This window comes from Heterodontus francisci, chromosome 25 (assembly GCF_036365525.1).
Source record: "Heterodontus francisci isolate sHetFra1 chromosome 25, sHetFra1.hap1, whole genome shotgun sequence".
Classification (NCBI taxonomy): domain Eukaryota; kingdom Metazoa; phylum Chordata; class Chondrichthyes; order Heterodontiformes; family Heterodontidae; genus Heterodontus; species Heterodontus francisci.
In genome coordinates this window covers 16,186,587-16,213,691 of record NC_090395.1, presented here as the reverse complement: position 1 = coordinate 16,213,691, position 27,105 = coordinate 16,186,587, and the positions used below count along the sequence as shown (strand labels likewise).

Here is a 27,105-nt window from a genome sequence, read left to right as displayed (position 1 = left end):
CTTGTGGACACCAGTGTGATCCACGGCAAACACGTCTGCAGCTCGAGGAGTTTCGGCTCAGAGTCAGTGAGCTGGAGGCCAAGCTACAGACACCGTTATGCATCAGGGAAAGAGAAAGTTACCTGGACATTTTTTTCCAGAAGGCAGTCACACCCCATAGGATAGGATTTCTGATTTGGTCAGTGGTCAGGGACAGGAGGATGTGACTGCGAGGGAGGCAGGTATGGGGATTGAGAAGGCAAAAGTGGAGGAGCCTCAGCCCTTGCAATTGTCCACCAGGTTTAAGATTCTTTCAGTTTGAATGGATGAGAGTGGGGTCTGCAGGGTGGATGAGCAAACTGACCGCACCATAGTACAGGAAGCCATTCAAGAGGGGGAAGTAAATAGGAATGTAGTGGTAGTAGGAGACAGTATAGTCAGAGGGATAGACACCATTCTCTGCAGCCAATAGCAAGAGTCCAGAAGACTGTGTTGCCTTCCCAGTGTCAGGGTTTGTGACATCTGTTCGGGTCTGGATAGGAGCTTGCAGTGGGAGGGGGAGGATCCTGTTGTGGTCCACATGGGTACCAACAACATAGACTAGGAAAGAGGTTCTGCATAGAGAGTATGAGCAGCTAGGGGCTAAATTAAAAAACAGAACCGCTAAGGTAATAATCTCTGGATTATTACCTGAGCCATGAGAAAATTGAAGTAGGGTAAATAAGATTACAGAGTTAAATGTGTGGCTCAAAGATTGGTGTGGCAGAAATGGGTTTCGATTCATGGAGCACTGGCACCAGTACTGGGGAAAGTGGGAGCTGTACCGTTGGGATGTTCTTCACTTGAACTGTGCTGGGACCAGTGTTCTAGTGAGCCATATAACTAGGGTGGTAGAGAGGGTTTTAAACTAAATAGTGAGGGCAAGGGATCAAGTGAGAGAAGATATGATAAATTAAAGAGAGAGGACAAGGCAAGAGAGCAAGGTAGCAACAAGGGAAATAATAATCAGAGCGTGGCAGGAAGAGACAGAATGTACAAAATTAAGAGTGTGCAAGCAGCTAAAGTTAGAGGTTGCGCAAATAGTAAAAAGACAGAACTAATGACTCTGTATTTGAATGCACATAGCATCCATAACAAACCAAATGAATTGCTCAAACAGAAGTAAATATGTATGATCTGATAGACATTACAGAGACATGGTTGCAAGATGACAAAGGGTGGGACCTGAATATTCAAGGGTACATGATATTTTGAAAGGACAAGAAACTAGGAAAAGCTGGAAGGGTAGTTCTGTAAATTATGGATGACATTAGTACAATAGAGAGAGGTGACCTTAGTTCTAAAAATCAAGGTGTAAAATCAATTTGGGTAGAGATAAGAAATAGTAAAGATAGGAAGTCACTTGTGGGAGTAGTTTATAGGCCCCCTAACAGTAACCACACTGTAGGATGGGGTATACAGGAAGAAATAATGGGGGTTTGTGAGAAAGGTATGGCGATAATCATGGGTGATTTTAATGTACAGATAGATTGGACAAATCAGATTAGCAAAGGTAGCCTGGAAGATGAGTTCATGGAGCGTTTTCAGGAGAGTTTTTTAAAACAGTACATTCTGGAGCCAACTGGAGAGCAGGCTACTCTAGATCTGGTAATGTGTAACGAGACAGGATTAATTAATGACATCATCGCAAAGGTGCCCCTAGGTAGCAGTGATCACAACATGACTGATTTTCGCATTGAGTTTGAGGGTGAGAAGAGTGGATCTAAGACTAGTGTTTTAAACTTAAATAAGGGTAATTTAGAGGGTTTAAGGACAGAGCTGGCAGAAGCAAACTGGGAAATTAGGTTAAGGGATAGGTCATTAGAGATGCAGCGGCCGACATTTAAGGAGATATTTCATAATACTCAGCAAAGATACATTCCAGTGAGAAAGAAAGACTCTAGGGGAAGGACGCACCATTCGTGACTAATGAAGGAAGTTAAAGATAGTATCAAATTGAAAGAAAAAGCATACAATTCAGCAAAGATGGGAGGCAGGTCAGAAGATTGGACAGAATATAAAAAACAGCAAAAAATGACTAAAAAAATAATGAGAGAAATTAGAGTACACGAGAAGGCTAGATAGAAATATAAAAATGAACAGTAAGAGTTTCTAGAGGTATTTAAAAAGGAAAAGAGTAAGTAAAGTGAATGCTGTCCTCGAGAGAGTGAGTCTGGGGAGTTAATAATGGAAAATAAGGAAATGGCGGAGGAATTGAACAGATTTTCTGCATCTGTTTTCACTGTGGAGGATACAAATTACATCCCAGAAACAACTGTGAATCAAGAGTTGAAAGGGAGGGAGGAACTTAAAACAATTACCATCACCAGGGAAAGGGTACTGAGAAAATTATTAGAACTAAAAGCTGACAAGTCCCCAGGTCCTGATGGACTTCATCCTAGGATCTGAAATGTCTACCGAGATAGTGGATGTATTGGTTTAATTTTCCAAAATTCCCTAGATTCTGGAAAGGTCCCATCAGATTTGAAAATAGCAAATGTATCTCCGCTCTTCATGAAAGGAAGTCAGAAAGCAGGAAATTACAGGCCAGTTAGCTTAACATCTGTCATAAGGAAAATGCTGGAATCTATTATTAAGGAGATTATAGCAGGTCAATTAGAAAATTTCAATGCAATTAGGCAGAGTCAACCTGGTATTGTGAAAGGGAAATCGTGTTTGACAAATTTATTAGAGTTCTTTGAGGAAGTAACAAGCAACATGGATAAAGAGGAATGTGTGGATGTACTGAACTTAGATTTCCAGAAGACATTTGACAAGGTGCCACATCAAAGGTTACTAAACAAAATAAGAGCCCATGGTATAGGAGGTAAGATATTAGCATGGGCAGAGGATTGGTTAGCTAGCAGGAAACAGAGAGTAGGCATAAATGGGTCAATTTCAGGTTGGCAAGCTGTAACTAGTGGAGTTTCACAAGGAACATGTGCTGGGGCCTCAACTATTTACAATCTATGTCAATGACTTGGATGGAGGGACAGAATGCATAGTTGCTAAATTTGATGATGACACAAAGATAGGTAGGAGAGTAAGTTGTGAAGAGGACATAAGGAGTCTGAAAAAAGGTATAGATAGGTTAAGTGAGTGGGCAAAGATTTGGCAGATGGAGTATAATGTGGGAAAATGTGAACCTCTCCACTTTGGCTGGAAAATAGAAAAGCAACATATTATTTAAATGGAGAGAGACTGCAGAACTCTGAGATTCAGAGGGATCTGGGTGTCTTAGTATAAAAGTATGAAGGTACAGCAAATGATTACAGCAAATTAAGAAGGCAAATACAATATTTTCGCTTATTGCAAGAGGAATGGAATATAAAAGTAGAGATGTTTTGCTACAGTTGTATGTGGCATTGGTGAGACCACATCTAGAGTATTGTGGACAATATTGGTCTCCTTACAAAAGCAAGGACGTTATGGTGAGCCTGTATAAACACTGGTTTGACCTCAACTGGAGTATTATGCCCAATTCTGGGCACCACACCTTAGGCAGGATGTGAAGACTTTAGAAAGGGTGCAGAAAAAAATTATAAGAATAGTGCCAGGGACGAGGGACTTCAATTATGTTGATAGATTGGAGAAATTGGGACTGTTTGCTTTAGAGAAGAAGGCTGAGAGGAGATTTGAAGAGAAGAAAAAAGAGAAAGATTTATGTAGTGCTTTTCTCAACCATCAGTTGTCCTGAAGTGCTTTACAGTAAATAAAGTACTTTGAAGTGTAGCCACTGTTGCAATGTGGGAAATACAGCTGCTAATTTGCACACAGCAAGCTCCCACAAACAGCAATTTGATAATGACCAGATAATTTGTTTTTTGTGATGTTCATTGAGGGATAAATATTAACCAGGATAGCTCCCTTGCTCTTCTTCGAAATATGCCATGGAATCTTTTACGTATAGGGTATATAGAGTTAGGTCACAGATAAGCCATGATCTCATTGAATAGAAGAGAAGCAAGGGGTTAAATGGCCTCCACCTGTTCCTGGCTTCTTTGCCTCCATTTAAACATTGGGCACCTATCATCTCCTGGTCACAAATTCCATCCCCCTCCCAGTCAGGGCCTCTATTTAACCCCAAGCTGAGCTTCCAACCCCATATCCTCTCCGACATCCACTTCCGTAACATCACCCGACTCTGCCCCTGCCGCAGCTCATCTGCTGCTGAAACCCTCATCCATGTTACCTCCAGACGAGACCATTCTAAAGCACTCCTGCTCGGCCTCCCACCATACAATCTCTGTAAACTTGAGGCCATCCAAAAACTCTGCTGCCCCTGTCCTAACTCGCAATAAGTTCTGTTCTCTTATCATCCCTGTGCTTCCTGACCTAAACTGGCTGCTGGTTTAGCAACACCTCAATTTTAACATTCTCATTCTTCTTTTCAAATCCCTCCATAGCCTCGCTCTCCCTATCTCTGTAATTTCCTCCAGCCCCAAAACCCTCTACAATATCTGCACTCGTCTAATTCTGGCCTCTTGAGCATCCCAAGTTTATTTCTCCACTGTTGGCAGACATGCCTTCAGCTGACTAGGCCCGAAGCTCCCTTAACCTTTTGCCTCTCTTTTCTCCTTTAAGACACTTCTTATAACCTACCTCTTTGACTGAGCTTTTGGTCACCTGGCCTATCATAGTCTTACGTGGTTCAGCACCCATTTTATTGATGACACCTCCATGAAGTGTATCAGGACGTTCGTTTTGGAACATGAAAGGCGTTATACAAGTATCTGTTGTCAAGAGGGATGTGTGGCACCCAGTATGGATATTAGAGAGGTAATCGAACCAGAAATCTGTGGAACCAAAACTCATGCATGTGGTGACTTGGGAAAATGGGGTTAGGTACTCAGGAGGAGGTGGGCCTTTCATCGGAGGGAGAAACATGATGGGAAGGAGCAAGTGGAGTTAGTGCGAGAGGGACTAGGGAGACCGTGGGAAGCGAAGGCCCAGTTAGTGGGCTCACAGACCATGTTAATGAGTGACTGAAAAAGAGCGTTCCTCAGGCCAGTTATTCTTCCACTGACAGGAGCTGGGGTTGAACGTCAGTAACTGTTTAATTGACTGACAGAACGTTATCACATCTATTTCCATCCACAATGAGTTGGTTAGGGCCTGCACTGCTCAAAGAAGCAAATATAAGGAAATTTAGGTGTCTCTCAAGGCACATCTGGCATTCAGGATGGAACATTCTGGATCCCGACTCCCTCCCCCAGACTAACAGTCAGGGAATTGGGGCAGGATTTAATGGTGTAGCAGGTTTGTGCAGTCTCTGAGCACAAGCTCACCCAGTGAAGACAGGTATGTCAGGACAACTCACTATTCACACTCACACGCACAATTCCCCCACATTGGCTGCTCTGGATCTCAGCTGGGTCAAGTAGAGATGAGGAATGGGGAGACATTATGATAAACTGGCTCTTTGTGTGAAACATGACTGGGTTCAGATACAGCCAGATACAGAGGGAGGGGTAGTCTGTGTTTACTTCCAGGTCAGACATTTTGTATTTTGAGGCCATGATGCCCACTTTCTTTGTGCACTGCAGCCCCACCTTTTAGTCAATTGGTATTTAACCTCCTTGGTCTCTCATCCTTGGGCCAAGTCAGAGGGCTGAAACTGCTGGGTCTAGGCCTTGTTATAGCTTTCTGCAGAAGCCTTAGCACATCAGCAAGAGGGTGCGATCTGTTACTGTTCCCAGTCCCCAGAGGACAGGCTGTTAACTCAATGCATTTGCTTCTTTGAGTGTTTGAATCTGATTTGATAGTTGATTACATATTGTGAACTCCACACCCCAAACGGAAGCACAGCACAGCACAGCACACACCCAACCCCACATGCAGCCGGATATTTACACTGGAGTCGCATCCAGAGCTCAGGCAGTAGAGACCCCCACTGGAAGCAAGAGCTATCTGTCAAAGGAATGAAGAGGTGAGCACAGAGCAGGAGAGAGAGAGAGAAGGAAAGAGTGGACCAAAAAGAAAGGAGGGGACTGAGACAGAGGGAGAAAGAAAAAGACAGGGAGAGAATGGACAGAAACATAAAGAAAGGGACAGAGAGAAAAAGAGAAAGGGAGAGAGGGAGACACACAGAGGGAGAGAGAAAGTATGCACAGAGCAAGCCCTTATACACAAAAACACCAGAACCCACCATTCACTCATAACAGTGTGCACCCACACACACCCTTTCTCCAATGGAGCAGAATTGCTGGGTGTCTGATAATTACAGATGGCCCATGTTGTTTCTGTGATGGTTAATTGGCCCAGGGGTTGGTAAGCAATGGCTCAGCCTGGGCACACTGGGCTTTCACCACAGTCCTGTGCTACACCTGCCCTGGGTACTGGAGAGCACCTATTACAATGCATGTTGGCACATTAAACTCTCACTGAATGTTGTGATCCAAGCTGTCCCTGGGATCAATGAGAATTGTCCCAACCTCATTAATCATCCCCATTCTCCCTACCACTGCTACCCACTGGTGACCAGCTCTGACCCTGGGAGGTACTTGCCATTGACCCCAAGGAAAAGAGACAGCCAATAGGAGATATCCCAGGCAGTAAGCCTTGTCCATGGTTACATAGTCAATCAATCAGCACTAATGCAAGCAAAAGCTCACTGGGGCTCAAGGCCCTCGCTGGACTCACTCGGGTTAAGGGCCCTCACTAGACTCACTCGGGTTAAGGGCCCTCACTAGACTCACTCGGGTTAAAGGCCCTCACTAGACTCACTCGGGTTAAGGGCCCTCACTAGACTCACTCGGGTTAAAGGCTCTCACTGAACTCACTCGGGTTAAGGGCCTTCACTAGACTCACTCGGGTTAAGGGCCCTCACTAGACTCACTCGGGTTAAAGGCCCTCACTGAACTCACTCGGGTTAAAGGCCCTCACTGAACTCACTCGGGTTAAGGGCCCTCACTAGACTCACTCGGGTTAAAGGCCCTCACTGAACTCACTCGGGTTAAAGGCCTTCACTAGACTCACTCGGGTTAAAGGCCTTCACTAGACTCACTCGGGTTAAGGGCCTTCACTAGACTCACTCGGGCTAAAGGCCCTCACTAGACTCACTCGGGTTAAAGGCTCTCACTGAACTCACTCAGGTTAAAGGCCCTCACTGAACTCACTCGGGTTAAGGGCTCTCACTAGACTCACTCGGGTTAAAGGCTCTCACTAGACTCACTCGGATTAAAGGCTCTCACTAGACTCACTCGGGTTAAGGGCCCTCACTGAACTCACTCGGGTTAAGGGCCCTCACTAGACTCACTCGGGTTAAGGGCTCTCACTGAACTCACTCGGGTTAAGGGCCCTCACTAGACTCACTCGGGTTAAGGGCCCTCACTAGACTCACTTGAGTTAAGGGCTCTCACTGAACTCACTCGGGTTAAAGGCCCTCACTAGACTCACTCGGGATAAAGGCTCTCACTAGACTCGCTCGGGTTAAGGGCCCTCACTGAACTCACTCGGGTTAAGGGCTCTCACTGAACCCACTCGGGTTAAAGGCCCTCACTAGACTCACTCGGGTTAAGGGCCCTCACTAGACTCACTCGGGTTAAAGGCTCTCACTAGACTCACTCGGGTTAAGGGCTCTCACTAGACTCACTCGGGTTAAAGGCTCTCACTAGACTCACTCGGGTTAAGGGCTCTCACTAGACTCACTCGGGTTAAAGGCCCTCACTAGACTCACTCGGGTTAAAGGCCCTCACTAGACTCACTCGGGTTAAGGGCTCTCACTGAACTCACTCGGGTTAAAGGCTCTCACGAGACTCACTCGGGTTAAGGGCCCTCACTAGACTCACTCGGGTTAAGGGCCCTCACTAGACTCACTCGGGTTAAGGGCTCTCACTGAACTCACTCGGGTTAAGGGCCCTCACTAGACACTCGGGTTAAGGGCTCTCACTGAACTCACTCAGGTTAAAGGCCCTCACTAGACTCACTTGGGTTATGCGCCCTCACTAGACTCACTCGGGTTAAGGGCCCTCACTAGACTCACTCGGGTTAAAGGCCATCACTAGACTCATTCGGGTTAAGGGCTCTCACTGAACTCACTCGGGTTAAAGGCCCTCACTAGACTCACTCGGGTTAAAGGCTCTCACTAGACTCACTCGGGTTAAGGGCTCTCACTAGACTCACTCGGGTTAAGGGCCCTCACTAGACTCACTCGGGTTAAAGGCTCTCACTAGACTCACTCGGGTTAAAGGCTCTCAATGAACTCACTCGGGTTAAGGGCCCTCACTGAACTCACTCGGGTTAAGGGCCCTCACTAGACTCACTCGGGTTAAGGGCTCTCACTAGACTCACTCGGGTTAAGGGCCCTCACTGAACTCACTCGGGTTAAAGGCTCTCACTAGACTCACTCGGGTTAAGGGCTCTCACTAGACTCACTCGGGTTAAGGGCTCTCACTGAACTCACTCGGGTTAAAGGCTCTCACTAGACTCACTCGGGTTAAAGGCTCTCAATGAACTCACTCGGGTTAAGGGCCCTCACTGAACTCACTCGGGTTAAGGGCCCTCACTAGACTCACTCGGGTTAAGGGCCCTCACTGAACTCACTCGGGTTAAGGGCCCTCACTAGACTCACTCGGGTTAAGGGCCCTCACTAGACTCACTCGGGTTAAGGGCCCTCACTGAACTCACTCGGGTTAAAGGCTCTCACTAGACTCATTCGGGTTAACGGCTCTCACTGAACTCGCTCGGGTTAAGGGCCCTCACTAGACTCACTCGGGTTAAGGGCCCTCACTAGTCTCACTCGGGTTAAGGGCTCTCACTAGACTCACTCGGGTTAAGGGCTCTCACTAGACTCACTCGGGTTAAAGGCCCTCACTAGACTCACTCGGGTTAAGGGCTCTCACTAGACTCACTCGGGTTAAAGGCCCTCACTAGACTCACTCGGGTTAAGGGCTCTCACTAGACTCACTCGGGTTAAAGGCTCTCACTAGACTCACTCGGGTTAAAGGCTCTCACTTGACTCGCTCGGGTTAAGGGCCCTCACTGAACTCACTCGGGCTAAGGGCTCTCACTAGACTCACTCGGGTTAAAGGCTCTCACTAGACTCGCTCGGGTTAAGGGCCCTCACTAGACTCGCTCGGGTTAAGGGCTCTCACTAGACTCACTCGAGTTGAAGGCTCTCACTAGACTCGCTCGGGTTAAGGGCCCTCACTAGACTCGCTCGGGTTAAGGGCCCTCACTAGACTCACTCGGGTTAAGGGCTCTCACTAGACTCACTCGGGTTAAGGGCTCTCACTAGACTCACTCGGGTTAAAGGCTCTCACTAGACTCGCTCGGGTTAAGGGCTCTCACTAGACTCGCTCGGGTTAAAGGCTCTCACTAGACCCGCTCGGGTTAAGGGCCCTCACTGAACTCACTCGGGTTAAGGGCTCTCACTGGACTCACTCGGGTTAAAGGCTCTCACTAGACTCGCTCGGGTTAAGGGCTCTCACTAGACTCGCTCGGGTTAAGGGCCCTCACTAGACTCGCTCGGGTTAAGGGCCCTCACTGAACTCACTCGGGTTAAGGGCTCTCACTAGACTCGCTCGGGTTAAGGGTGTGCAATATGGGAATGTCCAGAGAAATTGAAAACAATAACAAAGTGAAATGGTAGGGGTAAATTTGATCAGTCCATCATAGGTCCCAGTGGTGGCACTGGAAGCTGGTGCTCTCGTCGCATGTTGTGTGTGCAGCCAGCTGACTGCCATACAGATGGCACCCGGCCACTTAATATATTGGAGGCACAGGGTGTATCCCATCATAGGACAGGAGTGTGCTCTGAGGCGCTGATTGCAGCATCAAATAGATCTAATGTAGGTGTTGGCGCCATTTTTAACGCGCTGCCCAGCTGCTTGTATTGCTGCCTTTTAATGAGGCAGCGAACTTGGAGTTCTGCTGGAGCCCTCTGCGCCACAACTGCTGCTGACTGGGATCATGGCAGGGGAAAAACACCAGGTGGCCACATGGGGTCTCCATGGAGAATCTCCTCCAGGCTGCAAGGGAAAGGCGGGAGGTGTTCTTTCCAAGGGATGGCAAGAAGAGACCCTCCCACCTGACAAAGCAAACCTGGATGAAGATTGCATATGAGCTCAGCTGCCATGGGATCACCCCCTGGAACTGGGTCCATTGTGCTTCACTCCACCAAGGTGAGTGCTCCATACCTCTCTCCTCTTTGGGGCCCACATGTTGCTACACTGGAGGGCACACTACTTGAGGAGTGAGTGACCACAAAGGCAGTGGCAAGGGAGTGAGGCATTATCACATCCTGGCAGATGCATGGCTGCATCTCAGTGACAGGCCGCCTTCTTTCACAGCTCAGCCCCATTGCACCTCTGAGAGCGGAGGTGAAGAGGAACAATGTGGGAGAGCCCATCAGGGGACAAGGGGCTGTCACTAGTATCACAGTTCTGTAGCATTTTCTGCAAAGACTAACTATGTCCCTCTTTCTGCTTGCAGGAGAAATGGGCCCATAACATGAGGGAGACCTCAAGTACTGGCGGAGGGATCCCTGATGTGCGTGCTCTGACGCCTCAGAGGAGGAGGCACTGGAGCAAGCGAGGGCCCAGAGTGGCTGAGCAATCGCGGATGGTGAGACTGGAATGTCTGTACAAGAGAGTGAGGAGACAGTGTGTTCATGTGTCCTCAATTACATGTCTGGAGATCCACATCACACATGCTTGGCATGACAAGATCTGAGTAACCTATCACACGCATGTTTGTGTTCCCTCATGCAGGTCGACGTGCACCAGATGCAAGCACAGCCACAGTAACAGGGGCCTCCCGCCGACCTCTGAGGATGAGCAGTCAGAGGATGCACCATCACATCATTCTCCTGCACCCTCCACCAGCGCAGATACTTTCATCTCGGTGGGTACTCGTTTGGGCTTCGATTCAGGGTCACAAGCTGGTGAGAGCATCACACATGCGCCCGAGCAGCTGACAGAGGCTGAGACAGCCGAGGCCTCTGACAGTTGGAGGATTGTGGGCAGTCAGGCTCATGCTGAACCCCAGGCTGATAACCAGCCTCTGGTGTTGACAGCACAGGGCATGCTGGAGTTCCAGATAGAGGTACGACAACATCTGGCGGAGGAGGAGTCCATCCAGGCCATGAATGCTGCCATGTCTCAGGCGTGTGACTGAATGGCTTCCTCCAACGAGAGGTTGGTGACCTTCCTGGAGAGCCAGATCCCACAGATGCGCGCAGACATGCACACCATTGCCTTGGCCATGAGCTTAACGCAGCAGTGACAAGGCAAGAGAAGGATGAGGCGCCTGGAATCTTCTCCAGCTCCGCGTCCTTCTCTGGTCAGCAAGGAGCATCAAGTGAGCTTTGAAAGGGAGGAGGAAAGGCTGACCGCCACATCTGGGGCTCCCCTGTGTGGACTGTGTCTCCTCAGCCCCTCTGTCAATGAGCCCAGCTCCAGTAGCTGCAACATCTGAGAAGAGTCCTGCACCTGTCCTGGAAACCCTCAGGTATCTGGGGCTCTCCAGGCTTCAGGCAGTCAGAGGATGGCTGCCAAAGCCATCAAAAAGTAAGGGACAGATCAATCAGCAGCCTACCTCCATCTCAGCAGTCACACTGTGTAGAAGCACAGGATAACATATAAAGGAGAGCCTGGACACCAACAAAGCAGCCCGCTTGATTGGCACCCCATCCACAAACATTCACTCCCTCCACCACAGACGCGCTGTAGCAGCAGTGTGTACCATTTACAAGATGCACTGCAGTAATGCACCAAGGCTCCTTAGACAGCATCTTCCAAACCCGCGACCTCTACCATCTCGAAGGACCGGAGCAGCAGATGCATGGGAACATCACCACCTGCAAGTTCCCCTCCAAGTCACACACCATCCTGACTTGGAACTATATCACCGTTCCTTCACTGTCGCTGGGTCAAAATCCTGGAACTCCCTTCCTAACAGCACTGTGGGTGTACCTACCCCAAATGGACTACAGCGGTTTAAGAAGCAGCTCGCCACCACCTTCTCAAGGGCAATTAGGGATGGGCAATAAATGCTGGCCTGGCCAGCGACGCCCACATCCCATGAATGAATTTTTAAAAACTATACGGACTTGGGGCTGTCCGGGTGTATTAATTATGGCCTTTGTATTGTTTTCTGCAATTGGTGTCATAAATAGCATTCAAATTCATTGTTGAAAAAAGCTCATTCTTTCAGGACTGAATTGTGAGCTGCTGCCTTCACTATTGCTCCCTCAATGTGCTGCCAGTGTCGGCACAGGCCTCCTTTGGTGAGCGTTTCAGTTGTGGCAGAGCACGTGGTTAAGCTAGATGCTCGGCTTGCAATGGAGATAGAAAGGAGGCAACAGACTGAAGACAATGATTTGAGTCTTTATTAAGTTCACTGTGAGAGGTGGCATGAAGCAGTTAAGTCTGAGATTGTCGCTTGCCTCCCTTGCCCGTCTCAGTGTGCCTGGCCTCTGGTGCAGGGGAATCAATATCCAGTGCTGCCCACTCATTAACCTCCTCCACATCCTCCTTGTCAGATGAGGACTGATGACTAATCATGTCCTCTGCATGCAGGGCCTCGCCCCTCTGCAGTGCTAGATTGTGTAGAGCACAGCAGACCAGCACAATACGCGAGACCCTCACTGGGGTATACTGCAGGGATCCACTGGATCGATCCAGATAGCGGAATTTTATCTTGAGCAGCCCAATGGTTGCTCGGTGGAGCCATGGCAATTGTGTACCTCTCCTCAGTTGCATTGTGAGGGTTCCTCACCAGCGTCGGCAGCCATGTCTTCAATGGGTAGCCCTTGTCCACAGTAATCCCTCCCTGAACGTGAGTTGGGGGGTGGGGGGCCTGAAAAGCTGTGGCACCTGGGACTGTCGAAGTACGTTGGCATCATGGCTGCATCCCGGGAAGCGGCACACACCTGCAGGAAACGCCTTCGGTGGTCACAGACCTGTTCAGCGTTGATGGAATGGAAGCCCTTCCTGTTGATGAAGGCAACTGGCTGCTCTGTGGGAGCCTTGATGGCCACATGCACCTGGGGGAATCCAGTGATGGCTCTGAAGCTGATGGCCCTCTCCGGCCGACTGTCAGGGTCGGTTGGGTACCACACATAGGTGCAGGCCCGCCTGAACAGCGCATTGGTCACCTCCTTGATGCAGTGGTGGGCTGCTGCCTGGAAAACTGCAACATGTCCCCAATGGATCCCTGGAAATAGTCAGACACATAGAGGTTGAATGCCACGGTGATCTTCAGGGCCACAGGCATTGGGTGTCCACTGAAGCCCATGGGTTGCAGCTGGTTCTGCAGCATGGAGCATATGTTGGTGATGGCCTCCCTAGAGTCACAGTTTTCATTGACATTGCTGCTCGGACACTTGGAGGTATCTGAGGCGAGTCTGGTACACACTCTGGCACGAGTAGGCCCTTCTTGGCGCCACTCTCCTCTTGGTGCTTCACACGCAGTCCCAGCTAGATCCTGGCACTTCCTCTCTCTGAGTCTCTGCTGCATGGCATAGGGGTCCATAAAGACAGAGTGTATGAGACCCATGCCAGCTGATCAGTATCAGAGTGCTGCCCTTGCAGAGACAAACTTGCCTTGGCATCTTTGCCTTTGCTGCTCCCCTCGGAATAAGTGCTAATGCCCACCCTTGGAGAGAGCCCAGCACCCAACACTGAGACCACTGAACCCTTGCACCCAAGATATAGCCCACCTGAACCCTGCAGCCTACAATGAGCCCACCCTTACATTGCAGGCCGACAATGGCCTCCACTCCCCCCTCTTCCCTTATCCTCTGCTCCCCATAACTGCCTTCCTGCGGCATTACTGAGGCCTTGCCTCAATGCCACCACCTTTAAATGACTGGAGATCAGAAGGCATGTGCTCCCTGTGTACCTTTGACTAAATTTAAAACCTCCCACAAAATTGCGATCACTTCAATGCAAATGTATTCCAATTAGCTCTTCAGCAATTTAGATGACAGTGCCACCGTAACGGGGCACCGACACCGCCTTGGATCTTTCCCGCCACTGACAAAATCCAGAACTGACATCAAGAAGTCGGGTCTCCAGGCAAGCACTTTTGTCACTATTTTACTCAACAACAACCCCCCCCACCCACGCCCCCCCACACTGCCGCTCCTGCTGGCCCAACAAAATTCACCTCATAATTTGCAGGGGAGCAGGGGAATGGAAATGAAAGCAAAAGATCAAACCCACAGGGAAGGAATAGGAAATGGTGGAGAAGTGAGGGAGCTCCAGATGAGAGGGCAGAGCTAACACAGACCAGTGACACCCAGCAAGACTGTTTCCAGGTGGGTTTATCTTTGTCAGAAAATGTCTTTTGTTTTTGTTCACTCACTCTTTCACAAACTAACACTAACCCAGACACACAAACCAACTACACATTGAGAAGAGCTGCAGTAAGACTTCGCCAGAGCTCAGGCCATTTCTGCCACATTCCCATCTCATTCCTGCAGGATTTTGGTCAGCAGAGCATTGTACTTACATTGACCTCACTAAGGATAACATCGATGATACTTCCAATGACAATCAGGAAGTCAAACACATTCCAGGGATCTCCAAAATAACCCTAAACAGAATCAACACAGAGTGAGTGTGTGTGTGAGTGAGAGAGAGAGAGAGAGAGAGAGAGAGGCGGAGAGAGGAAGCAGTGGGAGAGACAGAGAGGGGAGGAGAGGGAGTGGTAAGGAGACGGGAGCAGGAGAGGAGAGGGCAGGGAGAAGCGAGGCGAGGAGAAGCGAGGGGAGGAGAGAGAGGAGGAGGAGAGAGGCGGAGGTGTGGGGAGGAGAGAAAGGGAGAGGGGACGAGAGAGAGAGTGAGGGGAGGAGAGAGAGAGTGAGGGGAGGAGAAGAGAGAAAGACAGAGGGGAGGAGAGAGGGGGGAGGGACAGAGGGGAAGAGAGAGAGAGGGAGGGGAAGGTAGAGAGACGGGGAGAGGAGAGAGGGAGAGGAAAGAGAGAGGGAGGAAGAAAGGGGAAGCAGACAGAGAGGAAGAGGGGAAAATGAGAAGGGAAAGGAGGAGAGGGTTGGAAGACAGGAAAGGAATGGAGGACCCACTGGAGGTTGAGCAGTTTGGGACCTCCACACCAGGTGTATAAATAAATACAGGAGGGTTAGAAACATTTGCTGTTCATGTCGCTGCCTCAGAGACGGGCACGTTAAATATGATTTACTGGAGAGAGTAAAACACCAGACCAAGTGAAGCCTGACTGTCCAATCCACCTCCAATATGGCTGCACCAATCAGTCAGGCCTCACAATAAAGCAGCAATGGTCCCCTCTGCGATCCACTCAAGCTCTGCTGAGATCTACTGTTCTCCCTCTGGATCCATTGAAGCTTAGGATCCACTGAGTTCACCTCTGGGATCCAGCACTCTCTTCTGAGATCAATTAAATCTACAGGATCTACTTACCTACTCTTATTTATTCATCCTGCAATGAAATCTCCTGAATCTATGGACTGCACTGACTTTCCTCTGGCATCAACTGAAACACTGGGATCCACTGAGGTCCTGCTGACACCTGTGGGATCCACTAGCCTCAATGGCACCCATTGAATCTGTGAGATCCAATTATCTCCCTCTGTGATTCACTGAATCACCAGGACTCAGGCGCTCCTCAGAAATGCACTGACTCTCGAATCCACTGACCATCAAATGGGAACTGCTGAATCTTTGGGATTCACTGTATCGCCTCCATGAACCACTGAATACATACAATCCAATTACCAGCTCAGGGTTCCACTGACCACTCTTGGGAGACACTGCCGAATTTGACCCGACCCTCTGCACCACAACCGAGCCTGGACTAGAATTCACATATGAACCTACGAACATACAAATTAGAAGCAGGAGTAGGCCACTCGGCCCTTTGAGTCTGAGCTGCCATTCAATAAGTTTCATGGCTAAACTGATAACTCCACATTTCCACCTACCTCCGATAACCTTCCACCCCCTTGCTCAGTCAAAAATTCTGCATCCACCAACTTTTGAGGAAGAGAATAACAAAGACTCACGACCCTCTAAGACAAAAAATGTCCCCTCATCTCTGTCTTAAATGGGTGACCCCTCATTTTTAAACAGTGACCCCTGGTTCTAGATTCTCCCACAAGGGGAAACATCCTTCCCACATCCACCCTGTCAAAACTGCTCAGCATCTTATATGTTTCAATCAAGTATTCCAACCCCAAATTACAATAAACTATCAGGGAGGGGAGGGGGTAAATTACAATAAACTATCTGGGGAGGGGAGGGGGCAAATTACAATAAACTATCTGGGGAGGGGAGGGGGTAAATTACAATAAACTATCGGGGAGGAGAGGGGGTAAATTACAATAAACTATCGGGGAGGAGAGGGGGTAAATTACAATAAACTATCAGGGAGGGGAGGGGGTAAATTACAATAAACTATCTGGGGAGGGGAGGGGGCAAATTACAATAAACTATCGGGCGAGGGGGTAAATTACAATAAACTATCAGGGGAGGGGAGGGGGCAAATTACAATAAACTATCGGGGGATGGGAGGGGGCAAATTACAATAAACTATCAGGGGAGGGGAGGGGGCAAATTACAATAAACTATCGGGCGAGGGGGTAAATTACAATAAACTATCAGGGGAGGGAAGGGGGCAAATTACAATAAACTATTGGGGAGGGGAGGGGGCAAATTACAATAAACTATCAGGGGAGGGGAGGGGGCAAATTACAATAAACTATTGGGGAGGGGAGGGGGCAAATTACAATAAACTATTGGGGAGGGGAGGGGGCAAATTACAATAAACTATCGGGCGAGGGGGTAAATTACAATAAACTATCGGGGGAGGGGAGGGGGCAAATTACAATAAACTATCGGGCGAGGGGAGGGGGCAAATTACAATAAACTATCGGGGGAGGGGAGGGGGCAAATTACAATAAACTATCGGGCGAGGGGGTAAATTACAATAAACTATCAGGGGAGGGGAGGGGGCAAATTACAATAAACTATCAGGGGAGGGGAGGGGGCAAATTACAATATACTATCAGGGGAGGGGAGGGGGCAAATTACAATAAACTATCAGGGGAGGGGAGGTGGCAAATTACAATAAACTATCGGGGAGGGGAGGGGGCAAATTACAATAAACTATCGGGGAGGGGAGGGGGCAAATTACAATAAACTATCGGGGAGGGGAGGGGGCAAATTACAATCAACTATTGGGGAGGGGAGGGGGCAAATTACAATAAACTATTGGGGAGGGAAGGGGGCAAATTACAATAAACTATCGGGCGAGGGGGTAAATTACAATAAACTATCGGGGGAGGGGGTAAATTACAATAAACTATCGGGGGAGGGGGTAAATTACAATAAACTATCGGGGGAGGGGAGGGGGCAAATTACAATAAACTATTGGGGAGGGGAGGGGAGGGGGCAAATTACAATAAACTATTGGGGAGGGGAGGGGGCAAATTACAATAAACTATTGGGCGAGGGGGTAAATTACAATAAACTATCGGGGGAGGGGAGGGGGCAAATTACAATAAACTATCAGGGGAGGGGAGGGGACAAATTACAATAAACTATCGGGCGTTGGGGTAAATTACAATAAACTATCGGGGGAGGGGAGGGGGCAAATTACAATAAACTATCGGGCGAGGGGGTAAATTACAATAAACTATCGGGGGAGGGGAGGGGGCAAATTACAATAAACTATCAGGGAGGGGAGGGGGCAAATTACAATAAACTATTGGGGAGGGGAGGGGGCAAATTACAATAAACTATTGGGGAGGGGAGGGGGCAAATTACAATAAACTATTGGGGAGGGGAGGGGGCAAATTACAATAAACTATTGGGGAGGGGAGGGGGCAAATTACAATAAACTATCGGTCGAGGGGGTAAATTACAATAAACTATCGGGGGAGGGGGTAAATTACAATAAACTATCGGGGGAGGGGAGGGGGCAAATTACAATAAACTATTGGGGAGGGGAGGGGGCAAATTACAATAAACTATTGGGGAGGGGAGGGGTCAAATTACAATAAACTATCGGGCGAGGGGGCAAATTACAATAATCTATCAGGCGAGGGGGTAAATTACAATAAACTATCGGGGGAGGGGAGGGGGCAAATTACAATAAACTATCGGGGGAGGGGGCAAATTACAATAAACTATCAGGGGAGGGGAGGGGGCAAATTACAATAAACTATCAGGGGAGGGGAGGGGACAAATTACAATAAACTATCGGGGGAGGGGAGGGGGCAAATTACAATAAACTATCGGGCGAGGGGAGGGGGTAAATTACAATAGACTATCGGGCGAGGGGAGGGGGTAAATTACAATAAACTATCGGGCGAGGGGGTAAATTACAATAAACTATCAGGGGAGGGGAGGGGGCAAATTACAATAAACTATTGGGGAGGGGAGGGGGCAAATTACAATAAACTATCAGGGGAGGGGAGGGGGCAAATTACAATAAACTATTGGGGAGGGGAGGGGGCAAATTACAATAAACTATCGGGCGAGGGGGTAAATTACAATAAACTATCAGGGGAGGGGAGGGGGCAAATTACAATAAACTATCAGGGGAGGGGAGGGGGCAAATTAAAATAAACTATTGGGGAGGGGAGGGGGTAAATTACAATAAACTATCGGGCGAGGGGAGGGGGCAAATTACTATAAACTATTGGGGAGGGGAGGGGGCAAATTACAATAAACTATCGGGCGAGGGGGTAAATTACAGTAAACTATCGGGCAAGGGGGTAAATTACAATAAACTATCAGGGGAGGGGAGGGGGCAAATTACAATAAACTATCAGGGGAGGGGAGGGGGTAAATTACAATAAACTATCGGGGGAGGGGAGGGGGCAAATTACAATAAACTATCAGGCGAGGGGGTAAATTACAATAAACTATCGTGGGAGGGGAGGGGGCAAATTTCAATAAACTATTGGGGAGGGGAGGGGGCAAATTACAATAAACTATTGGGGAGGGGAGGGGGCAAATTACAATAAACTATCGGGCGAGGGGAGGGGGCAAATTACTATAAACTATTGGGGAGGGGAGGGGGCAAATTACAATAAACTATCGGGCGAGGGGGTAAATTACAGTAAACTATCGGGCAAGGGGGTAAATTACAATAAACTATCAGGGGAGGGGAGGGGGCAAATTACAATAAACTATCAGGGGAGGGGAGGGGGTAAATTACAATAAACTATCGGGGGAGGGGAGGGGGCAAATTACAATAAACTATCAGGCGAGGGGGTAAATTACAATAAACTATCGTGGGAGGGGAGGGGGCAAATTTCAATAAACTATTGGGGAGGGGAGGGGGCAAATTACAATAAACTATTGGGGAGGGGAGGGGGCAAATTACAATAAACTATCGGGCGAGGGGAGGGGGTAAACTACAATAAACTATCAGGGGAGGGGAGGGGGCAAATTACAATAAACTATCGGGCGAGGGGGGTACTATCGGGTCATCATGTCTCGTGGGTAATCCCAGGAAAATGTAAATCTTTTTTTTTAGAGATACAGCACTGAAACAGGCCCTTCGGCCCACCGAGTCTGTGCCGACCATCAACCACCCATTTATACTAATCCTACACTAATTCCATATTCCTATCACATCCCCACCTATCCCTATATTTCCCTACCACCTACCTATACTGGGGGCAATTTATAATGACCAATTAACCTATCAACCTGCAAGTCTTTGGCACGTGGGAGGAAACCGGAGCACCCGGAGGAAACCCACACAGACACAGGGAGAACTTGCAAACTCCACACAGGCAGTACCTGGAATTGAACCCGGGTCGCTGGAGCTGTGAGGCTGCAGTGCTAACCACTGCGCCACTGTGCCGCCCTAAGCCAACTGAAGCCAAACTAAGCCAACCTTCTGAGCCAACTGAAGCAAACTATGCAGAGGGGGTAGGTATCGGGAATGTAAGGTGGTCTTTGCAGCAAGCTGTGGCAGGTTGCAGGGGTCAGCTTGGCAGCATGAGTACAGGGGGCTGACCCGGGTGACAGTGAGGGGGTAAAGTGGGACACAGTCTATTACTCACCTATAACAGGTCCCGTCTGAGCAGGCATGAAACAAGAGAGACACCACAATGAAGAAAATCACCAGCAAAAGCAGGGCCCCCCCTTATCTCTCACAGGGGACCCCATCACTATCAACATCTTTCACTTCACTGCCATGTTTTGCTTCAGACCTGGTCCCCTGGAATGGCCCCACTCCAGCCTGCGACACTAAGCACTGCTGGCACCACTGAAGGCTTCCCCTTCATGTTACTAAGATGATTAGGGAAGAATTAGCTCATTAGTGGAGGGTTTCACTAATCCCATCTGCTTTAAAGCTCCAGGCTTTAAAAGAAAATGCTGCATCTTTAAGAGAGCATGCAGTATATGCCTTCAAGAGAGGATACAGCATCTTGCCCCTTTATGACAGGTTAAAGCACCCTTCCCCTTTTTAGACAGGTTACAGAACCCTGCTCCTTTAAGAGAGGATACAGTATCCCGTCCCTTCAAAAAAGGATTCAGCACCCTGCGCCTTTAAGACAGCTTACAGCACCCTGCTCCTTTAACACAGGATTTAGCATCCGTCCCTTCAAAAAATAATTCAACACCTTGCCCCTTTAAGAGAGGATACAGCACCTTGCCCCTTTAATGCCATTGAAGCAGTGACACAAACACCATTAACAGGCACAGGTCAGAGTATCACCCCAACACTATCCGATCACTGAGTGGCAATAGGTGAGGGGTCTCTCTCGCATCCAATCACTGAGTGGTGAGGGGTCTCTCCAGCATCCAATCACTGAGATGCAATAGGTGAGGGGTCTCTCCAGCATCCAATCACTGAGTGGAAATGGGTGAGGGGGACTCCCCAGCATCCAATCACTGAGTGGCAATGGGTGAGGGGTCTCTCCAGCATCCAATCACTGAGTGGCAATGGGTGAGGGGGTCTCTCCAGCATCCAATCACTGGAAGGAGCTGGGTTCCAATACCCAGTGCTCTGTTTCTGATTGCTTGTGGTGTGATCAGGTGACTGAGCAGTTGATGATATTGAGAGGTCAGACTGCCACCAAATCTCAGCTCAGGGTCAGGCGTTCTTGTAGTAACCAGCACAAAGTTCTGTGTGTGCCTGGATTCCAATTATTCACTTCAGTCAGGCTCATACTTACTTTGGCTTTGAAAGCACAGAGTTTAAAAACCATTTCCAGTGCGAAGAGGCCAGTAAAAACCACATTAAACATGTCCGACAGCTGGTTCATCTCCTCCGACTGCTCATAGTGCTGTGGAGAGACACAGAGGGAGTCCAGGACATGAGCCAGGTATCACCACTCAGAACATCCACCCGACTCCCCCGCCCTCACCCCCGAACCCCACCCTCACCCTGACCTGCACCCTGACACTGACCCTCACCCCAACCCCTGACCCTCACCCAACCCCTGACCCTCAACCCGACCCCCACCCCAAACCCCACCCTAGCCTCCAAACCTCACCCTGACCCCCACCCTGACCCTCATCCCGACCCCCACCCCAACCCCCACCCTCGCCCCCAAACCTCACCCTGACCCCCAACCCTCACCCTGATCCTCAACCCTCACCCTGACCCCTACCTCAACCCCAACCCTCACCCCGACACCCACCTTCACCCTTACCCTGCCTGACCCCACCCTGACCCCAACCTCTGACTCACACTCTCTCCCCCCGACCCTCACCCCAACCCCAACTACCCACTGGCCTTCACTCTGACCCTGAACTTCATACCCTCGCCCCTGACCTCAACCTTCAACATGGATTCACCCCAAACCTCATCTAGGCCTTCAATATCAGCAGCCTTTGAAGGTTCTGGAAGGTGCAGATCTCCCCACCCCACCACCCCCTGCCCTCTCCCCAACTCATTCCTCCCAAATTCCTCTCCTTGCCCTCATTCTACCTTCAGTTCCACCTTTCCTCACTCATTGCTGACCCTACACCCCCCAACTCTTCTCAGGTGTCAACTATGGTTTAGTGGGTAGCATTCCCATCTCTGAGTCAAAAGGTCATGGGGTCAAGTGCCACCCTAGAGACCTCCACACAAAATCTAGGCTAAAACTTCAGTACAGTACTGAGGGAAACTCACTCCCAATGCTTCCAAACCCATTCGCCTCCGCTCCCCAAACTCACTGCCTCTGCTCCCCAAACCTGCTCCCTCCCCTCCCCAAACATGTTCCCCAAACTCACTCCTTGCACTCCCCAAATTAATTTCCCCCATCCGCAAACATAGGTACATACAATATACATATAGATCTAAAGATACACACCACCAGGCACTCACCTGCATCCCAAGACAGATGGTGTTGAGAAGGATGAGGGCAAACATGAGGTATTCAAAGTATGAGGAGGTCACCACGTACCACACCTTGTACTGGTAGGTGTTCTTAGGAATGTATCTCATCAGGGGTCGTGCCTTGAGTGCATATTGAACACACTGACGCTGTGCAGGAGACAGGAGGATGATTAGCAACATAGCACAAGGTAGAAGCAACACTATCCCACATCAAAACAGAAGAGAGGCAGAGAGGGGGACGGAGCATGGTGGCAACGTTAGTGGACTAGTAATCCAGAGGCTCAGAGTAATGATCAGGAGACAGGAATTGAAATCCCACTCCAGCAGCTGGGAAATTTAAATTCAATTCATAAATCTGGAATAAAAAAAAACTAATCTCAGTAATGGTAACCATGAAATTACTAGATTGTCATAAAAACCCATCTGGTTCACTAATGTCCTACAGGAGACAAAATCTGCCATCCTTACCCAGTCTTCCCTACATGTGACTCTAGACACACAGCAATGTGGTTGGCTCTTAAATGCCCTCTGAAATGGCTGAGCAAGGCACTCAGTTATATCAGACTGCTATAGAAAAGTCAAATGCAAATAAAACTGGACAGACTACCTGGCATCGACGTAGGCACTGGAAATGACAAAGGCACACACTGCCCAGTTCAACCCTGCAAAGGCCTCCGCGCTAACATCTGGGGGCTTGTGCCAACGTTGGGAGAGCTGTCCCAGAGACTAGTCAAGAACAGCCTGACACAGTCATACTCACCAAATCATACCTTTCAGCCAATGTCCCAGACCCCACCATCACCATCACTGAAGGTGGGAGCACAGTGCTATACAGTCAGGAGAGAATGACCCTGGGAGTCTTCAACATTGACTTCTGACCCCATGAAGTCTCTTGGCAATAGATTAAACATGATTAACACCTACTGCCCTCCCTCAATTGATGAATCAGTGCTTTTCCATGTTGAACACTTGGAAGAAGCACTGAGGGTAGCAAGGGCACAGAAGGTACTCTAGGTGGGTGGCTCGGTAGCACCATTACTGACTGAGGTGGCTCAATCCTGAATTATCTGCCAGACTGGGCCTGCGGCAGATGGTGTGAGAATCAACAAGAGGGAAAAACCTACTTGACCTGGCCCTCACCAATCTACCTGTCACAGATTCATCTGTCCATGACAGCATAGGTAGGAGTGATCACCGCACAGTCCTTGTGGAGGCGAAGTTCCGCCTTCACACCAAGGATAGCCACCATCGTGTTGTGTGGCATTACCACTGTGCTGAATAGGAGAGATTTTGAACAGATCTAGCAACTCAAAACTGAGTATCCATAAGGCTCTGTGGGCCAATAGCAGCAGCAGAATCGTATTCAACCACAATCTGTAATCTCATGGCCCGGCATATCCCCCACTCTACCATTACCATCTATCCTGGTTCAATGAAGAGTGCAGGAGAGCATGCCAGGAGCAGCACCAGACATACCTCAAAATGAGATGCCAGCTTGGTGAAGCTACAACACAGGGCTACTTGCAAACTAAAAAACATAAGCAGCATGCTACAGACAGAGCCATGCGATTCCACAACCAATGGATCAGATCTAAGCTCTGCAGTCCTGCCACATCCAGCTATGAATGGTGGTGGACAATTAAACAACTGATAGGAGGAGGAAGCTCCAGAAACATCCCCATCCTCAATGATTGGAGAGCCCAACACACAAGCAAGATAAGGCTGAAGCATTTGCAGCAATCTTCAGCCAGAAGTGCCGAGTGGATGATCCATCTCGGTACCCTCCTGAAGTTCATACCATCATAGATGCCTGTCTTCAGACAATTCAGTTCATTTTAAATGATATCAAGAAATGCCTGAAGGCACTGGATACAGCAAAGGCTATGGGCCCTGACAACATCCCGGCTGTAGTACTGAAGATTTAGGCTCCAGAACTTGCCGCACCCCCAGCCAAGCTGTTCCAGTACAGCTACAACACTGGCATCTACTCAACGCTGTGGAAAATTGCCCAGGTATGTCCTGCCTACAAAAAAGCAGGACAAATCCAATCTGGCTAATTATGCCTCATCGGTCTACTCTTGATCATCAGCTATGTGATGGAAGGTATCATCGAAAGTGCTATCAAGCGGCATTTACTCAGCAATAACCTGCTCACTGATGCTCAGTATGGGTTCCGAGGCCACTCAGCTCCAGAACTTGTCACAGCCGTGGTCAAAACATGGACAAAAGAGCTGAATTCCAAAGGTGAGGGGAGAGTGAATGTCCTTGATATCAAGGCAGCATTTGACCGAATATGACATCAAGGAGACCTAGCAAAATTGAAGTCAATGGGAATCAGGGGGAAAATCTCCAATGGCTGGAGTCAAACCTAGCACAAAGAAAGATGGATGTGTTTGTTGGAGGTCAATCATGTCAGCTCCAGGGCATTACTGCAGGAGTCGCTCAGGAAAGTGTCCGAGATACCTTCCATCCATCAGAAGGTCAGAAGTGAGGATGTTTGTTGATGATTGTGCAACATTCAGCACCATTCACAACTCCTCAGCGACTGAAACAATCTGTGTCCACATGCAGAAAGACCTGGCCAACATTCAGGCATGGGCTGATAAGTGGCAAGTGTCAGGCAATGACCACCTCCAACAATGGAGAATTGAACCATCTCCCCTTTACATTCAATGGCATTACCATCACTGAATCTTCCACCATCAACATCCTGGGGGTTACCATTGACCAGGAACTGAACCGGACCAGCCATATAAATACTGTGGCTATAAGAGCAGGTCAGAGGCCGGGAGTTCTGTGGTGAGTAAATCATCTCCTGACTCCCCAAGGCTTGTCCACCATTGACAAGGCACAAGTCAGGAGTGTGATGGAATACTCTCCACTTTACTGGATGAGTGCAGCTCCAACAACATTCAAGAGGCTCGACACCATCCAGGACAAATCAGCTCGCTTGATCGGCACCCATCTACTACCTTAAGCATTCACTCCTTCCACCACCTGTGCACAGTGGCAGCAATGTGTACCATCTTCATTGTCACTGGGTCAAAATCCTGGAACTCTCTGCAACATCACAGTGGTGTAGCTACCCGACATGGACTGTAGTGGTTCAAGAAAACGGCTTACCACCACCATCTCAAGGGTAATTAAGGATGGGCAACAAATGTTGGCTTGCCAGCAATGCCCACATCTCAGGAACAAATAAAAAACAAGGCCCAGCACCCGGGTACTGTGTGTCTGGGTGAGATTGTTTCCCAGGCACAGTGTGGTGAGATTGTTAAATGGGTAGTGTGTGTGCGAGTGAGGATTGTTACCCGGATACAGTGTGTGTGGGTAGAGATTGTTACCCGGGTACAGTGTTTGTGGGTGAGGATTGTTACCTGGGTACAGTGTTCGTGGGTGAGGATTGTTACCCGGGTACAGTGTGTGTAGATGAGGATTGTTACCCGGGTATAGTGTGTGTGGGTGGAGATTGTTACCTGGGTACAGTGTTCGTGGGTGAGGATTGTTACCCGGGTACAGTGTGCGTGGGTGAGGATTGTTACTCGGGTACAGTGTGCGTGGGTGAGGACTGTTACCTGGGTACAGTGTGTGTGTGGGTGAGATTGTTACCCAGGCACAGTGTGGTGAGATTGTTAAATGGGTAGAGTGTGTGCGGGTGAGGATTGTTACCCGGATACAGTGTGTGCGGGTGGAGATTGTTACCCGGGTACAGTGTGTGTGGGTGAGGATTGTTACCCGGATACAGTGTGTGTGGGTGGAGATTGTTACCCGGGTACAGTGTTTGTGGGTGAGGATTGTTACCTGGGTACAATGTTCGTGGGTGAGGATTGTTACCCGGGTACAGTGTGTGTAGATGAGGATTGTTACCCGGGTATAGTGTGTGTGGGTGGAGATTGTTACCCGGGTACAGTGTTTGTGGGTGAGGATTGTTACCCGGGGACAGTGTGTGTGGGTGAGGATTGTTACCCGGGTACAGTGTGTGTGGGTGAGGATTGTTACCCGGGTACAGTGTTTGTGGGTGAGGATTGTTACCCGGGTACAGTGTGTGTAGATGAGGATTGTTACCCGGGTATAGTGTGTGTGGGTGGAGATTGTTACCTGGGTACAGTGTTCGTGGGTGAGGATTGTTACCCGGGTACAGTGTTTGTGGGTGAGGATTGTTACTCGGGTACAGTGTGCGTGGGTGAGGACTGTTACCTGGGTACAGTGTGTGTGTGGGTGAGATTGTTACCCAGGCACAGTGTGGTGAGATTGTTAAATGGGTAGAGTGTGTGCGGGTGAGGATTGTTACCCGGATACAGTGTGTGCGGGTGGAGATTGTTACCCGGGTACAGTGTGTGTGGGTGAGGATTGTTACCCGGATACAGTGTGTGTGGGTGGAGATTGTTACCCGGGTACAGTGTTTGTGGGTGAGGATTGTTACCTGGGTACAATGTTCGTGGGTGAGGATTGTTACCCGGGTACAGTGTGTGTAGATGAGGATTGTTACCCGGGTATAGTGTGTGTGGGTGGAGATTGTTACCCGGGTACAGTGTTTGTGGGTGAGGATTGTTACCCGGGGACAGTGTGTGTGGGTGAGGATTGTTACCCGGGTACAGTGTGTGTGGGTGAGGATTGTTACCCGGGTACAGTGTTTGTGGGTGAGGATTGTTACCCGGGTACAGTGTTTGTGGGTGAGGATTGTTACCCGGGTACAGTGTGTGTGGGTGGAGATAGTTACCCGGGTACAGTGTGCGTGGGTGAGGACTGTTACCTGGGTACAGTGTGTGTGTGCGGGTGGAGATTGTTAACCGGGTACTGTGTGCTTGGGTGAGG

The 27,105-nt window shown here is 49.1% G+C and overlaps 1 protein-coding gene across 6 annotated transcripts in view; it reads right to left on the bottom strand.

Annotated features, from left to right (window-relative positions):
• The window catches only part of cacna1sa (calcium channel, voltage-dependent, L type, alpha 1S subunit, a), a 722,633-nt gene that overhangs the window by 109,817 nt on the left and 585,711 nt on the right, over window positions 1-27,105 (bottom strand). For 5 of the 6 annotated variants that reach the window (XR_010977454.1, XM_068056917.1, XM_068056913.1 and 2 more), the window contains 3 exons: window positions 22,279-22,437; window positions 21,140-21,250; window positions 14,476-14,559 (listed from right to left, as the gene is read on the bottom strand). Coding sequence is in view for 5 of the 6 variants with exons in the window: in XM_068056917.1 (XP_067913018.1) it covers window positions 14,476-14,559; window positions 21,140-21,250; window positions 22,279-22,437 (354 nt within the window). In the remaining variant the exon portion in view is untranslated. The remainder of the gene's footprint in view (window positions 1-14,475; window positions 14,560-21,139; window positions 21,251-22,278; window positions 22,438-27,105) is intronic. The other variant, XM_068056914.1, reaches the window with a different exon arrangement.